General features: G+C 36.0%; 1 protein-coding gene across 1 annotated transcript in view; it reads right to left on the bottom strand.

Annotated features, from left to right (window-relative positions):
* Positions 1-18,655, bottom strand: part of DPYD (dihydropyrimidine dehydrogenase) — a 560,719-nt gene that overhangs the window by 276,464 nt on the left and 265,600 nt on the right. Inside the window, exon 11 of the mRNA XM_070941074.1 lies at positions 15,731-15,941. Within this exon, the coding sequence (XP_070797175.1) occupies positions 15,731-15,941 (211 nt within the window). The remainder of the gene's footprint in view (positions 1-15,730; positions 15,942-18,655) is intronic.

Here is an 18,655-nt window from a genome sequence, read left to right on the forward strand (position 1 = left end):
AAGCCTGGTGGCATAGGGAATTCTATTGTGAGTAGAGGAGTGGAGTACTCTTCTCGTGAAATACCTCTGAACCCGCTCAATCATGATATGCAATAACATTTATTCCCATTGTTCTTCTATGAAATGTGTGGACTATCCTACTCTTTTATAATTCCTAGAACTTGGTCTCCTATCTATTCCAATAAAAGATTCCAATTTGATTCCAATTAAATTTCTTTAGAGATACTGCTCAAGTTTAGAATTGGCTACATAAGATTCTCAGAACTACTGCCATCTGCTTCGCAAGAATCAGTCTACTTTTCATCAGCTGTGGGTAAAAGAGAGGCTTCTTGCAAACTGTAATGTTGTAATCATGAATTGCAGCACCCATGTATGTTAAAGAGTTTAGGAATCTGAATTCTCTTGTACATCTGAACCCTGAATATGGACATTACATGGTCTCAAAATATCTATATTTCTTGGATGCTGATACACATAGTGGTACTGTTTCAATACTTAAGAATCGAAAGAAGATCTAAGAAAGTCTTCCAATGAGGCTTCCTCAATATTAAAACTTTTAGGTCAATGTTGAAGTAAGGTAAGTTAAAAATGGCAGCTAAAGTTTAAGAGAAGCTGTGTGTACCCAGTTGTGCACCTGATGCTTTCAGAGAGAAGAAAACTACTTAGTTTGACTTACTGCACTTCACATTTAAATCTTCTGAATTTGAAAACCCTCCATCTGGCATGGATTAAGTGGTCTCATACACATATGGGTGAAAATGTAGATACAATATGGGCTGTGTTTGCTTTCAAAACATTAACTATGCAAAATTAGTAATTGGATGCTAGCTCTCCTTCCCCTCACCCCCCCACTCCCAATTTCAGATAGTCCAGTAGAAAATATGGGCAATGCAGAAGCATGAGGTGAATGCTAATTTTTTGTTTTCTTCGCCCAGTACTTGTGTGTTCCTAGTATAAGTTGTAGCAAAAAGGAAGTTGCCATAGCAATCAATCAAGCATTATGGAGGCTATAGCTTAGTTTTCATAAACAGCAGATGAGGTGCTAAAAACTGTCTCTGGACTATACCGTGTAGAGCTAAGAGTAAATGAATGATACAATAAAATGCTATTCTGTACATTTGTCTTTTTTTAAAAAAAAAATACCTGCATTAATTAGCAGCTCGGGAAAAAAAAAGTAGGTCAAGAAATACATCTTCCTGAGATGCTAACTTTCTTAAAAAAATATTTATTTATGCATGTTTTCAAGTTAGTGTTGACTCCTGCAAACTGCCTGGACAAATCCCTGCCATTTTCTTGGCAAGAATTCAGAAGTGATTGGCCATTCTTCCTAGGGCTGAGAGAGAGGGACTCATACCTAAGACAGGAGTACAGTTCACAATCTCCAGATTCCTAGCCTAGTGCCTTAGCCATTACACCAAACTGGCTCTCATTTATTTATGTACTTATTTATTTTATAAAGCTACTAATGTCATATTGTGACTCTGGGCAGAGGACCATATCGAACAGTCCAATACAAACAAAACAAACCAATTAAAAATAAGACCATAATAAATTAAAAGATTAAAAAAACAAAACAATGGGGGAAAAAAACATACAGAGTGCATTCCAGTTAACCATCATGTAACCATCTAACAGGCTCATCTCTCCTAAGGGATACCCAAACCAGCTGCCGAAGCCATGTTTTAAGAGCCTTCCAGAAGGTCAAGAAAAGTTGCTTGTTTTCCTTCCTGCTGAGGTTGGAAATATGAATCGCCTGGAAATCCTGGATCTCATTTTTTTCTCTCTCTCTGTTGTGCCCTTTTTAAAAATTAGGACTCTTTGAACTCTTCAAAGGCCAAGTCAGTCTCATCAAATTCTTATCATAACTTTATGTATGGAATCAGCCTTATTTTTAAGTAATCTAGTCAGATATCAGTTTCAAACCTCCTTCTGCCATGACTTGGTGACTTTGGGCCAGTCACTCTCTCTCAGCCCTATCCATCCCACAGGATTATTGTTATGGGAAAAATAAAAGGAAGGAGTATCATGTGTATTCGCCACTTTGAGTTATTTGTAAAAATAATAAAGGCGGAAAATAAATAGATAAATAGATAGAGGAACAGACAGACATAACCTCAGTAGCTTGGATCAACTGTTCCCTCAAATTACCTCACACGAAGGCTTTGGGAATAGAAGGTATGTGGGATCCCTTGCATTCAGGCCGTTAAAACTAGCAAAAGAGTCAACAAATGTAATAAATAATACATGGTTGTAGTAAAAGAAAAAAGAAGTGGGACATAAATATAAAGGTGTAGTTGTCGGGGCATTTTTCTTCTCGTCTTTTTATGGCAAGAATCATTTTAATCTCAGATTATAACTCACCTTTGCCGTAAAAGGTTATACATTAATAATCTGAGATTTGGGTAGGATTGAGTTTTCAAGTAGTTCTTTTGTGCAACTCCTCAATATAGTATATTTTATGACAGGACTGTGTTGCCATATCTTGAAGAATTACCAAGGATTGGTACCAAGGATTATGTTGCCTTATCTTGAAGAAAAAAAATAGTACCCAGTTTTGTTGTTTCTAATTCCAAAAGACCTCTCTCTCTTTCTTTCTAATTCCAAAAGATCTCTCTCTCTCTCCCTCCCTCCCTCTCTCATTTCTTGGGGACATACAACAGACAGATGTAGATTGCTAAGGTCAATTAAACTGATGTAGCTGTGCTGTCATATATGTGAAAGAGAAACCTGCTAGCATTTTTCTCAGTTGTCATCGAGAACAGCGTCAAATCTGTGCTCTGTTTTTGCACAAAAGAAGCCCACACAGCTGGATTTTGTCTTGGGAAACCTTCCTTAAACTGAAATCTCTCATTATGGAAAGGAACTGGATTTTTCTTACAAGATTAGAGATTCCCAATGGGCTGAAGTATAGACAGATGAAAAGAAATGGAAAAGAGAGTAACAATAGGGGAAGCCCTTCTCTCCACAGTGATCCTAGTGCAAATAACTATTTCTCTCTTGCAATTGGATCTTTTAAGTATGATAATCTGCTAGCATATTGCTGACCCAGAAGTATTTTTTTTCCTATAGTAATTCTGAAGCAGAAAAGTCTTCTGTGAATTTTAAGCAGCTAGACCGAAGACGGTCAATCTTGTGACAGAGGAAGCCAAACAATTTAATTTGGATGAAGTGAATCAGTGAAACAAATGTAGAAAGTATCAAAGAAAAAAAATGGGTCATAGGCCAATGAAATAAAAACGATTCCGGGAAGATGAAACTGACAGCTAATTTGATAGAAAACAACTCACATTGTTTGCCCTAATTCTGACCTTGGTATCTAGTGACATTGTATCAGAAGAACAGGGAGCAGAGAAAGGCCATAAAATGTGGGAGATTAGAACCACAAATTCCTTAGATAGGCATATTTGAAAAAAAAGAGAGAAAGAAAAGTTTTCACAGACATTGCAGTTATTCCAGATACTGGGAGTTTATTTTCCTAATGTAAATCTAAAGTGAGAAAACACAGACTCATTCAAATGCAGGACACAAGAATATTCCATGACATGCTGCAGAAGATGGTTCTATTCGAGGTCATCTACTAATAAATATCTGACAAACATGAGATATGAACAATCAAGTATTAGAGTAGGAAGAAAATAAAAGAAGAATTCCTGCTGAAGGCAGAGGATCTACCTGAAATAGAGAGCTTAGTTAGTTCTTTCTTGCATACGGTTCAGATAAATCTGTTAAGGAAATACTTTACCAACCTTGCTATGGAAATCAGTTAGCTATGGGGAGAAGGAAAGGCTGTGCCACGGAAACTAAATTTGCACACTTCTGATGCAATTTTTACCTATTTTAATCTGTAATAGAATTTTGTAAGTAAAAAGAGAGAGACACAATTTTGCCTCAGAGAATGATTGAAGGATAAATATGGGTAGCATTAAGCATAAAGCAAATTACTACTGGTCTTAATTTGATGGCATCATAAAAAAAGCTTTCTTATGCATGTACCATATTTTTTGGAGTATAAGATGCACCTTTCTCCCCCCCAAAAGGGGGTGAAAATTTAGCTGTGTCTTATACATTGAATGTAGCCCCGCCACCCACTGGCCCCCACCCTTTGGCCTCTGCCTCACAGCAGTTACCTCCTTGCAAGCAAACAGCAAGAAAAAACAGCTCCTTTCAGCTTCAGCACAGCCTAATTAGCACAAGTTGATTGGATCGGCCTCCTGACTCTCAGCTGATTTGTTCTCAGCTGTTTTGCGCAGGGCTCTGCTGCTTGCTGCAAAGAGGTAAATTGCTGGAGCAGATTTTTTTTTTCCTTGTGCTAATCAAGCTATGCTGAAAACGAAAATGAAAGTAAAGCAGGCTGTTTGCTGTTTGCTGCAAGGAGGCAAAATTGCTCAGAGGCAGAGGGAGATTTCTTTTTCTTCTTTTCCTCACCAAAGAAGGTAGGTGCATCTTATATTCCGGTGCGTCTTATACTCAAAAAAATACAGATTTTATTATAGAGCAATTGTCAAGAGATGGGGTAGATAGGACTTCGTCCTGTAGGTAGGTTGGGCTAGGTATCTAGGGTGGGAATTTGGAAGGTTTTTTTTCAACTAAAATGTACTGGTTTTTACATGTCACAATATAGTTTTGATGTGTTTCTCTTATGAAATTGGTGAGAACAAATTTCTGACAATTTTCAGCAATCGTAGAAGGACCTCCAAGAACAGAGAATCTGGGTACTTATATGTAGCTCTGAAATTACTAGCTATCCTCTTCAAGCTAAAACAGTTTCATCTTTCTGATACTAGCATAACAATGCAAAATAAAATATTAGGTAAGCTGGAGCTCTGTTCAAATGTACAGTTAAATATATTGAAAAAGACTGGTTGGGTGCAATAGAAAGGAGAATGAAGAGTAGATTGGATATTAGAGATTCACATAGGCACTATTTCAAAATGCAGTGGAAGGAAATAATAATTAGGCTCTGTATCTCATTTTTGATAAGAGTATAAAAACCACTATTATGACAAATTAACATGAATACAATATAGGATTTCTAATATTAATAATGACAAGCTATTTTTTTTAAAAAAAAACTGAATGCCAAGATAAGATACCGATGATTTAGAGAAAATACCAACAAACTATTTGACACCTAATTTTAAAACTGGAAATATTTTCATAATCATAAGTGATTAGTTTCCTTTAAAGTCCCAGAGCATTTTACATTCTAAAAATGTAAACTAAAATAAAATAAAAACAGGTTATACATTTAGTATATAAGTAAATGTAAAATGTACTAATTTAGTAAAATTTCCTGCAAGTTGCAAACATTAGCTTTGCTTTTTCCTAAATCTAGAACTGCTGATTTAATTCAATAGCCCTAAGATAGTCACTTGGTCTATCTGTAATAAAGCCATCTTCATCTACAATTTAATCATGGATGAAAAGAAAGGTGTGGGATACATTATCAAAATATGGCTCATAAATTGCCCCTTAGTGAGAAATACCAGCCAGGTTTGTGGTACTGCATTAGCCTTAACAATAATGTAATGGGAGATGAGTAGCATTTCTGATGGCTACAAGGTCTGTTCTGCAGATGGATGGATGTGAGATCTCCTATGTGTGCAGGTGGACAAGCTAGAGATACTGCTCTTATATCACCTTCTCAGTTGCATAGCAGCAATCCTGCTTGGAATCAAAATTCATGATTCTGCATAGGAGAGAAACTATTTTATTGTCCTTGTCAGTTACCTATGGTGAGACCTATTGATCCTACTAGATCTCTTGGAAGCTTTTAATATCATCCAATATAGTATCTTTTTGTACCATCTGCAAGGGTTAGGAATGATTGGAACTTGCAAAGATCTGGGTGGAAAAGAACATATAAATAAAATGGAACAGCTGCTGATGTAGAAACCTGAGATAATTCCAACAATAGCTTTGAATGGGCTTGTGCTCCTCTACAAACATGGGATTATTTGGGATTTACCAGTCTTGCTAAAACAGGACACTATGGCTAGGAAGGAGATTGCTCAGCTTTGACTGGTGCACTAATCACTGCTATTCCAAGAACAGGAGACACTGACATAATTCATGTTTCATTATTTCTCAAATTACTATAATGCATTCCGTATGAGAGTATCCTTAAAAACAATTTAAGGACTTCAGTTGGTGCACAATGCAACTACCCATGTGCTAGTGGAAACATCTTGATATTTAAATATAACATGCTTACTTCAGGAACTACACTGGCTACCAGCTTGTTTCCGAAAGTTGTATATGAGTTGGGACCTAGATAGCTGCAAGAATATTTCTTCTAAGTAAAATCTGCCTATCCAAGTCATGCTAGTAGATAAATTATATTAAGAGTTCTCAATCCTATCAGAGGCATCCAGTGGATTTGGATTACTCAGAGGATCAGAACCCTTGTTAATATTTAGAAGGTATTTAGAAGATTAGCAAAAACCTAGCTACAGTATTTAAGTGGCAAACTGAGATTGACAAACAGAATATCAATGTACCTAGGATGTGTACAGGTATGATTGTTGCTGTCATTTTATTATTACATTTATTATTAATATCATATGTACTGAAGGCTTTATTGGATATTGCTTTTGTAAACTTAGATTTTTAAAAAATTGAAGTGGAATAAAAAGCACTTGTAATAAATAAATGGTCTATAAATAGATTTCTTGGATGTTGAAAGGGTACTGAACATAGCTCAGAGTTGGCAGAAAAGAAAAGTTTAATCAATTTTAATTTATTAAATACTTTTTTCAAACTGTGCCTTTTTCAAAGGAAATTACATACATGGGAGTTCTCCATTTTAGCCCACGAATACTATGAGAAAAACTTGCCTTTATGATTATACCAATGACATGACCAATGTATTACTTGATTAAGTAGCCACAGTTAGAGAACAAAAAATATACCACTGAGATTTGTATTAAAATCTTTATTCAGCCAGAAGTTTATTCAGTAGTGATCTTGGCCAAGTTATCATTTTTCTCTCCAAATCCAGTGGTGGGATTCAGCCAGTTTGCACCACTTCGGGAGAACCGGTTGTTAAATTTCTGAGAGTTTGGTGAACTGGTTGTTGGAAGAAATCATTAGGGCAGAGAACCGGTTGTTAAAATTAGTTGAATCCCACCACTGTCCGAATCTATTTCACAGAACCCTTACAGCTCTTTGTCTTCTTCTAGTTTTGAAAACTTGAGATAAAATCTTGGGTTGGCATAATTATATTTTCTCTCATTGCTGAGAGACCACTGAACTGCTCTTCCTAAGAAATAAATACTGTGAATTCTAAGTAAACATAATTACTATTATTTCTCTCCATGTCATAGATAAGAGAAATATTCTGAGTGTCATAGAGCAAACAGAATATTTTTGAAATTAGTACAAACATCTTTACAACTAATTAATCTACTGACCATAATTGTGCATGCAAAAGAATTGTGCATTCTTTTAATGTATTAGTGGATATTAAACTGAATCAGGACTTTGGATCCAACTTTTGTAATTATATGATTATTTCTATGTATTACATTATCTTTCCACATTAGCAGGATATTCTATAAGAATGTCAGAAGAGATCTGGTGACCTACATCTCATCTAGTGGTGGGTTTCAAATATTTTTACTACTGATTCTGTGGGTGTTGCTTGGTGGGTGTGGCATGGCTTGGTGGGCGTGGCAGGGGATGAGTACTGTAAAATCTCCATTCCCTCCCCACTCCAGGGAAGGCTACTGCAAAATCCCCATTTCCTCCCGATCAGCTGGGACTCGGGAGGCAGAGAATAGATGGGAGTGGGGCCAGTCAGAGGTGGTATTTACCAGTTCTCTAAACTACTCAAAATTTCCGTTACCGGTTCTCCAGAACTGGTCAGAACCTGCTGAATACCACTTCTGATCCCATCCTATATTAATTAATTTTACAGAAATCCCAACAATGTTGACAGGTTTCAAGTATCCTATGAAGACAGTGGTTACAGAATATGCAAAGATCATTCAAAATGAACAACAGCATATAATTGCTACTAAATGATGTGATACCAAGACAGAAGCCCAAACTGTTTTGTATATTACATTATAGTTCAAACTGCAATATTCATTGAGTAAATAGACATAAATGGAAAAATATCAACCAATTATAGGCCACTTGGGGAGGGGGTAAACTCCAGTAATATTAAGATATATTGGTAAGCCACAAAATATTTTAATTAGCAAAACAAATCAAATGGAAAAGATTCCTCAAATAAAGCTTTAAAAGTGATACAGTGTGTGCTTGACTGCCACGACTAATTATGTATCCATGTAATGTGTGTTCAATTTGGGCTTATTTAAATAGCAGAAATGCTCATTAGCTTCAGTGTATCTGTGAAGCCTCAGTAAACAGTTTAATGGTATTTTATGTTTAACCAATTTCATAAGTTCCTGTAATTTTGGTGTTTGCAGCTCATTAATGTTATTTTTGATATGTATCTTATAGCCTTCTTTCCCTGAAAGCTGGCAATATACTTTTGACTACACTTCGAAAAAATAATGATTTTTATCTTAAACCTTTGCTTGAGAATGACAATGATGACAACAACAAAAACAATAGTTGGAATAGCATTAATGATAAGAATTTCACAAACTGAGTCAATTTGGTTCCTTTCCTTTAAAGACATAAAGTAAGTTTGTGGAAGGGAGGGAGAGCGAGGACTCTAAACTGTTCTGGTTTCTCTTTATTGGGGAATTAAATAATACGAAAAAACCTTTCCAATCACATTTGATACAATTCTCAGCATCATTTTGGTATATTATAGAACAAAAACAAGTTCATCAAAACCATCTTCTCAAAAATTGTGATGAAAGTACTTTCACCTGTGTTGGGTTCTCTGGAAGAGAGAGGAAACTTCATCTTTATTCCAAAGATGAAGTTTACGGATACATGACAAACCAAGGGGCCCATAGAAAGCATTGCTAGAATTACTTCATTACTATCATGAACCACAACAGTTCAACCAAGAAACTGAACCCTCCTACCCAAGCCCGTTGATTCTATCCCAAATCTTGTTTTCAGCCTGATAGTCCTCACATATGATCTTCTCTGGAGTATGGACAGAAGCAATGGGTTCTGTTTTTTTTTCTTCTTCGACTCACAAGCTTTTACATCATAGTATCTTCCAGAGGTATTTCTGTGAGATCAGTTGTGCAGCTGCTAGTGGAGACAATCTAAGAGAGTACAATGCTTATGTCTAGGCCAGTGGTTCCCAACGTGGGACCCATGTCCCAATTTTAATGGGGACAATTTGAACCTTGTTTAAACCAAGTTAATGGCCTTTTAGGCTTCCTCCGTGTGAGTAGAGTTCACTTTTTGACTAAAGTAAGAATTACATGTCACGGGGAGGGGGGTATCAGGATTTTAGAGATACTTAGGTGGGGCACAGCCAAAAAAAGGTTGGGAACTACTGGTCTAGGCAATGGTTTCTGACTGTGCCTTGGCATTCTGAGACTCTGATGCAGAGTGCTGCAAAATATCGTTTCAAATCCAATGTAACACTGTAGGAAGCCATAGAGAAGATCCTGAGAAAGCCATTAAAAAAACATTAAGACTATAACATGTGTAAAACCATTTTCTCTGTATGAATTGTTTTGTTTTGTTGGTATTTTCCCTCTTTTTTTCAAATTTGTAATTGAACATTTTATTTTTATATTGTTTTAATGTACTGTCAGTATTTTAATTGTCGATGAAAACAAGTTCAGATTTATAAAGGGGGAGAAGGAGGAGGAGGGAGGAGGAGGAGGAGGACGAGAAGAAGAAGAAGAAGAAGAAGAAGAAGAAGAAGAAGAAGAAGAAGAAGAAGAAGAAGAAGAAGAAGAAGAAGAAGAAGAAGAAGAAGAAGAAGAAGAAGAAAGCAATGCTTAATTACAAGGTATCTATTCAAAGGTAATTATTCAGAAATGAGTGGTACTTATGATTACTTAGTATTCGGTGAACAGGAACTAGCGTTTAGGGTCTCTAGAGGTCAGAGTAAAAAAGCCTACAGTTGAGAGCAGGCTAGCTCATCACCTGTTTATTAGAGAGGCATGGATTGCTCACCATCTGTTCATTAATGTCAACGTAACTTCCAGGACCCAATATAATTGTTTTTCCCCCCTATTCCTAAGCATATCATTGTGATTGACCTACTTAGGTTTTCTTTTTAATACTTCTCCTAAAGGAAAGGCTATTTTCCTGAAAGGAACACAATTCTGACTGTAAGATGAACCCTCACTTCTGTTTTGGTTTAAATACTGTATATATATATATATTTCTTGCAAAAAAAGAAATGATAGCTGGATTTTTTTCCCCTGTTATATTGTTCTGCCACGTTCTGCCACTGGGAACAAAACTTAAATTCACTCCCAGCAATATTCATACTGATGGAACTACGCTACATTTATCATTCTTCTTACAAAAAAATGCTTGCATTTATCCTGAAAACATTCACCCTTTATTTGATTCTTACATTATTAGCTATAGGACTGTAATACTCAACTGGGGTTGACCTTTGTTGCTTTCTGATAGCTTAATTAGCAGAATAGCATATTGTTTCTCTATTCAAATGATGTTGCAATCATTACGGTCCTTCTCGTCTAAATAAAGTCCAGTTTATTTATATTGGCTTCCTTATTTAAGGATGGTGTGGCCCCTTACAAAAGACTAAACACTTCTGTATCCCAAATATAATGCGGAAGATCTCTATTTGGTTCTTTATCATAAATAAAGTAGAAATAAAATACATTATTCTGCCTCAGGTCGGGTACAAACTTAAGATTTATCAATGGTTTCTTAGCAGGAGCATATATGGTATCAACTCCTAGTAAAACCTGGCAAATAATGATAAGCCAGAACTCCGAGCAAAGCTATTCACAAGGGAGAAAAACCCATTCTTCTACTGCTATTTGGAACAGGAAAAATAATTACAGAATGATCACATTGTGCTTCAAAGCAACTGTCTAACATAATTCTCACCAATGTGATGCAGGTTTTAAAAAACAGTCATTTTAAGTAAGTCCTTTCAGTTCCATCATCCTTTAAAAGTAACATCAGTGATAATTATGCACATTCTGTCATTTCTAATGGGAATTTATCATAAAAGATATTACATATAATACATGTTTTCTGTATCATCCGGCTTCCTATTTTAAAGGAAGAAAAGCAAAGAAACATATAACATTTCGGGTAACTTTCATTTGGACTGAAATTCTAAATATACCTAATATTAAATATACTACTTTTTTTTTCTTTCTACAACCCTGTAGTCCCTTAATTCTGGGTAGAGTTGGGGTTATTGGCTGAAGCTGAGCATTTACTGGCCAGATGCCATTCCTGATGCCTAAATGGAGTTTACAGATGTTATTTTCTTTGCACCCTACAAGAGAAACATCTCCCACTACCTAGAATTGAACTCTCAGCCTTCTGAATGGGAGTTGAGCATCTTCACCATTAGGTCATTTGCTGCTCAATTAAATTAAATTAATCAATTACACATTTTACATAAATATATAACAATTATATGAATTTAAAAAAGGAAACAGGAACATCTGAATCATAGAAGCAATAATTATTCATATGTTTCTGTATGATCTGGTATTCTCTGCCCTGCAACAGAGGGGGAAAAAAAGCTTCTACTAGATTCAATCCAGCTAATTTTTGAAGAACTGATTTTGTGCATAAATTATACATTATATCGGCAATTTTTTGAGTGTGCCCACAAGGCTTTAAGTCAATTTTAGAGGCACCCTACAAATTAATGTATATAATCCTGAACAAAACAGGTAGACCAGTAGCTTAATAGAGGAGAGTTCTATATGTTACCACACAATCCAGGCCCTGTTTCAGAGTTATTTTCTTACCTAAACAGAGAAACAGAATAATCAAGAGCAGGAAAAAAATAGTGGGAGCTGGAGCAACTTCCAACTTCAAGTGATCAAGGGGTTATGAGAGTGGCTGGAAACTGTCATGGAATACTCAAAATGTTCCATCAGAAGCATGGCAGACCTGAAACAGCAGCAGGCCAGCAGCACTGAAGAAGCCAAAACACATCCCCAAATTTCATTCCCTTGGGAATCAAGGGTCCTGGATTTTGGACACATTCTGGAAGTTAGTCTCTTTGAAGTACCTTAGTTCACAGGTTGCCCTTTGATGCACCATTTCAACCAGTTAAAGCAGAGGTGGATTTCAGCAGGTTCTGACCAGTTCTGGAGAACTGGTAGCAGAAATTTTGAGTAGTCTGGAGAACCGGTAGTAAACATTCTGACTGGCCCCACCCCTATCTATTCTCTGCCTCCCAAGTCCTAGCTGATTGGGATGAAATGGGGATTTTGCAGTAACCTTCCCCTGGATTGGGGAGGCAATGGAGATTTTACAGTAGTCTTCCCCTGGAGTGGGGTGGGAATGGAAATTTTACAGTACCCTTCCCCTGCCATGCCTACCAAGCCATGCCCACCAAGCCATGCCACGCCCACCAAGCCACACCCACAGAAGCCATAGTAAAAAATTTTGAAACCCACCACTGAGTTAAAGAGCCTTGATAGTACAAGGGTTTAGTGCACCCTGTTATTAACACAGCTGCCTGCAATTTCTGCTGGTTCGAATCTCTCCAAGGCTCAAGGTTGACTCAGCCTTCCATCCTTTCTAAGGTAGGTGAAATGAGGACCCAGTTTGTGGGGGCAATAAGCTGACTTTGTATAAAATATACAAAAGAATGAAGGCTATTGCTTAAAGCATTGTAAGCCGCCCTGAGTCTCCGGAGAAGGGCGGCATATAAATCAAATTAAAAAAAAAAAAAAAAAAGGTTATGGGAGCAATAGTTTTAATAGTATATAGTTATAAATAACTATTACTAATGCAATGAATGGCATTTTAGTAGCAAATATAGTCCTCATGGCAACCAGTAGAAAATTGAAATGGAGAGGAAAGAAGAAAATGAATGTTTACAATTCAGAAATATACTGTATATTGACCAAAGTAACAAGCTATTTGTATTCCGAATATTATTTCATTTGTCTAATCTTTTTAAAGCTAATTTACATTATGCATTTTAAAGCTACCAATGAATATCACTATGTTTTCTTTTGTGACTGATTAGACCACTGTGAAAAGAAACTCAGTACAGAAACCGGAAAATTTGATCATGTAATACAGAGGTGGGTTTCCCATAATTTTACCACCCGTTCGCCGTGCACCAAAAATGTGAGCGCACACGCGCACGGCCTTCCACACATGTGCTTTGCTTGTGCGCAGCTTGCATGCATGTGGGTGGCTTAGAAAATGTGGCTAAATAGGATGGCATAGCATCGGGGCGACTGGGAGGGTGGGTAGGCCCACCCACAGGTCGCCATTATGTGTTCGCTTGAACCGGCTGAATACCACCACTGATGTAATACAATTAAGACAGGCAACTATTACCAGAATCACTAGTTCAAGAGAGAAGTCTTCTTTGGGATATTCTATTTAGATCAATGTGTTGGGGTGTTCTACCTCCATATAATATCTGGAGTCATTATATACTATAGAAGAATTGCAATATATCTCCTTTAAATTATGTTATCCTGTATTAGCCTGATATTTCAACTTTGCTTAGAATTTGTCTCCCACCTTGATATTACCATTAGAAATGCTATCTCTGAATGTTTCAACCATGAAAATTGCATCTTTTATTGCCACAACAAAGTACATTAGAATATTAAATAACATGGTACCAAATGATATGCTAGAAATTTGGTATATGGCAGAGAACATGTTTTATTTTGGCTGTGCACCGCCCTGAGTCCTGCGGGAGAAGGGCGGTATAAAAATAAAAATAAATAAATAAATAAAATAAATAAACAGTATTTTCTGGTGGGCTGTGCATAGAGGCCCTCCGTAAAGTCATAATATACTGTATCTCAGACCCAAATGTCTACACTCCCCCTCTACACCCCCCTCCCAACACCCTAAAATGGCTTCTGCTTGCTAGGTTCCAGTAAAAAAAAAAAATTATATTGATTATGGTAAGCCACAACATCAATTTGATCCTCTGCAACATCTCACAAAGTTTTTTTTTTTTAATGAAAGCTGAGATTTAATCATGCTGCTGGATTCAGCATTAGTTGCTGTGTTCACCCCAAGGCTACAATAAAAGAGGATAAACAGAGGAAGACTACTAAACTGATTGATATTGCATTACTGCTTGCTGGATGAGAGCATAGATACTAGCAAAGTAATATGGTGAACTTTCTAAGGAGTAGTCAAGCTTTCCAAATATGCTTTTATAAGACCTAATTAAACTTCAGTGGTCAAAACTTCTATTAAGGTACAGATGCTTGTATTTTTCTTTTCAGGCATCAGCCCCAAATAAATAAATCTTCCTTGAAACAAAAATGTTGGGGCATCTGGAAGCAAAATGTAAAAAGAGAAGAAAGGAAAGGGGGAAAAGAGCCATATTACATCACTCTAAAGATCCATCATTTTCAGCATTAGAACTGTGCATTCATTTCTTGATAAAAGAAAAATAAACCAAATGAAAAATCCATTTGATTTAATGTTTATTTATTCTGAAAGAGCACAGGAAAAATGATTACAGATGAGTATACTATGTAAGTCTCCTAAAGTATTTCCACCTGTATGTGGGATTCAGGTTTACTGTCCTTTTTGTTGACAGAGAGCATGTCTCTAATTATCCCAATCAGTTGTCATTGTATATTTCACTTAATAAGGTAAAAAACACAGGTTACAGAGGGTTCTTTTCTGGATTCAGCTTCCAGATCTAGAACCTCTCTGGCAGGGACTTTTCTGAACAAATACCATACCATTGTGGTATTCAAAAATACGGGCAACTTACATATGGCCCTCCAGATGTGCTTGGAATGCAATTCCCATCATTTCTTATCATTAACTGACTGATGGGAATTAGAAGTTAAAAAAAAAAAAAGCTGGCTGCCCATTTTTGACAAAAGAAGCTTACTACAGTAATATCAGTACACAGCTTTGATCCACAACAAATCAGGTAGATCCAGCCAGAGATAGTATAGTATAATATAACAGTATAGTATAATATAACAACTGAGGTCTTAGTTTTCATTTAAGAATATTTATGTTCAAGATACTCTTTGAGTAAGGAACTCACTGAACAATTTTGAGACTGTTATATCATAGGACTGTTGTGGTGAGGGTAGAATTTAAAGGATAAATTATTTTACCTCAAAATCCCAGAGAAAAGACAGGATTCAAATATAATAAAATAATAAGAATCAAAAAAGCTGGTGATATCTACATCTCAGTTTGAAGCAAAGTTGGTTGAGATTATATGGAGATTAACCTCCATATAAGTTATTGAACGGGTAACACAGCAAGTATGCTATTTTTTGGGGTGGTCATTAAGCAAACACCATGGTTGTTAAGTAAATCCATTTTCCTTTATGGGGATTTTTTTTTAATGGAAATAAACCTGGAAACCAGCAAAAAGCATAGCAAACTATGGTCATATGGGATGCTACAACTGGCCATAAAGGTAAGCTGGTTGCCAAGTGCCCAAAATGTAATCAGGTGACTGTGAGAGGATGCAGCAGTTGTAACTTTGAAAATGATTCATAAGCAGCTCCACAAGGAGATCTATCATGTTCAAATGGTCACTAAGCTACCTATCGTAAATTGAGGACTACCTGTAAACTTAACTTTTCCTCTGGAATGTTATGTGCTTGACTGTGGCTGATTCATAAACCTTGTGACTGGGAAATACCTTTAGGATCATTTAAGGTTGAACCGAAGGCACTAATCACTATGTCTGCTTTCAGACGGACAGTTTGCTCCTTGTCTTCATTCCAGTTTCCATCCTCATCTTGCTCAGTCCGGAGAAATTTCATAGCAACAATTTTTCCTCCTTTTATGACAACCTTATGAGGAGAAAGAAAAGGTAGGAATTCACACTTTTCTTCCTTTGCAAGCTCCATCTGGAAAACAAAAATAAAATGATGTATAATTTTTAAAAAATGATTTCATATATAATTGTAAGTCTTATGATTTTTCCTTGCATTTTTTTCTATAAATTCCAATACTATATTAATAATGTTAAATTTTGATTAAATGAAACTGGCTCAAATAATATGTGCCAAGCAGTTTTCTGGATGAGTGGGTTTTTTTTTTTTTTTTAGTTATCAACATCTGTTAAAAGACTTTTGTGTTTTAAACCGAAAGTGAAAATTAGTTTGATTTTATGAAAAACGATTACATTATTCTTCATTACTAAAAAAGAAATCAATTCTGGAAAAATTAAGTATGCATAGATAAATTTCATTATGAGTTACTGGCTGAGGTGCCCAAATCTCAAAATCTACAAATGATTCAATGAAAAATGGTAAGGCCTTTAATGAAAAAAAAATTGGACATAAGTATTTTGGTCATACATTTTCTCTTTGTATTTGAAAGATAACTTCTAACTACTTTTGCTAATTTTTATTCTTTCAAAAATATTTTGAATTAATATATTCATATTTTGAATGAATAAGGCTGCATCCTCTGTGTCAAATGAGTGGCATGTTGGCCTAGTGGTAAAGACGCTCGCCTCTGACTCAAAAAGGTGAGAGTTCAACGCTAGGTAGCAACATATGTTTCTCTCTTGGGGACAAAGAAAAATTATCTGTTGCAAACTCAAAGTAGGCCAGGGATGTCAATCTGGCGGTCCATGGGCCAGATGCGTCAGACGCAGGCCACGCCCACCCCAGCTCTGTGAAGGGGAAAAACAGTGTGATATGTCACATAATGTCAACGTTATGTCACGAGTTTGACATCCATGAAGTAAGCATTAGGAAGAGCATCCAACCAGTAAGCATTCAGCTACATCCAGTCGCCCTGATTCTATCCCAAATTAAGGGATTACAGGGTTGTAAAAAGGGAATGGTGCAGTCCCGCAGATTACAAGTTTATGCTTTTTAATAGTTGTATTGTTTTGAATGATTTTTGTGATTCTATTTTTCTGACTGTTTTTGTATTTGTAAGTTGCCCAAAGTCATGGTAGTGAGATGGGTGGGGTATATAAATGTAACTAATAAATAAAAAGATAGATCAAAACATATTTTTTCCTTTCTTACTCAAAACCTCTTATCAGGAAGTCCTTTTTACCTAACATAGGTAAAACATTTTGAGTCAATTTAAATGTCCCTGTTGTGATTGGGTAATGGCTTTGTATATCATTATCCAAAGAAAAATCACTTTTACCCAATTCTGGGTAATTTGAGAAACACAGGGGTTCAGACTTGGTTTCATCATGTGATGTATGGAGGGAAGATCTTCAACTCTGCTTAAGGCAGTAATGTTATTTTGGCCAGCTGGGATTATAAACATTGAATAGGGACGAACTAAAGGCTGTTAGCATTTTCCTACTTCCAGCAACTGCCTGGCCAGATCTCCGCTCTCCATATTAATGAAGAAGAAAAGGGAATAGGAAGGATGGTGATCCCTGCCAAGCAACACAGATAAGATAAAGAAACAAAGTCAGTCCTCCCCTTTCCTCCATCTCTCTAAGCAACCAATTATTTTTCTTCCATAATGTTTTCTCATCTGGCGTGCTGTGAAAGGCCTGGCAACCGGGAAAGCATTTTGTTGCAAATATACAAGTTGCTAATTATTTCAGTGTTAACACAGCATAGAAAAGTTTTCAGGAAAAAAAAAATGGGCATGTAACACAAAAAAAAAAAAATGACGATGATGACAAATTGGGTACGGAACTTAAAATCTATTCATAGAAAAAAAATATTTGTCTCAGTGTGTATCTTTTCAGTTATGATGTGGAAATTATAACTGTGCTAATAGAAAGGGTGATACAGTATATAACCACAATAGCAATTAGGATACTCGTAGTTAAAGGTGTCATGCTCTAACGGCTTTGGCCATGACATGCACAAAAGTTGTGTTCCATATTTGGAATTATTTGATTTTGCTGACTGAACTGTTTGTAGAGGGTATTTGTTATAATATGTATGTACGTACACACACACACACACACACACACACACACACGAAAGAGAGAGTGAGAACTAAAGTTAGTTAATATTTTAGGGGAAAAGTTTGTCATTTCCAAACAATATTTATTCTCCTGTGATAGGAAAGTTACACAGCTGAAGACCAGTGGGATGTAATTAGAGTGGTACTGAATTAATTAATGTATTTATTATACTTGCTCCAAATAATCTTTCCCTAAATTTTAATACTATGACAAACACTTCAAAATATGAACTGTGTATCTTGAAATCTTATTTCTTTCTTTAAGTTACCTCTCTCTCCCTTGTGTATCTATTACTGAAGGGAGTGGGCTATGTCCCCATATATTTTCTAGCTGGGGCATATTCAGTGTCTCATTAATGTAAATTATGCAGTACTTCATGGTATGTAGCATATAAATTACAGCAAAGACACTCAATCACATTGCAATAATTAAAACTGAAACTAAAAAGCTTTCATGATAAGACAAATGATTATAAACTGCCAATCAGCAGCTCAGTATATATAGATGTTTACAGGAACTGCATATTTAATTCCAAATTAAGTTATAGTTTGAAACATTTCCATTTACTCCTAAATTCAATATTTTAATCTCTAAAGGTATCTGTTATCTAACACACAGATCTACAATTTCTGGCTGATCTTCAGTACATGTTATTGTGTAATG

Source organism: Pituophis catenifer, unplaced genomic scaffold (assembly GCF_029215685.1).
Source record: "Pituophis catenifer annectens isolate HBS135680 unplaced genomic scaffold, rPitCat1.0.hap2 SCAF_3, whole genome shotgun sequence".
NCBI classification, from domain to species: domain Eukaryota; kingdom Metazoa; phylum Chordata; class Lepidosauria; order Squamata; family Colubridae; genus Pituophis; species Pituophis catenifer.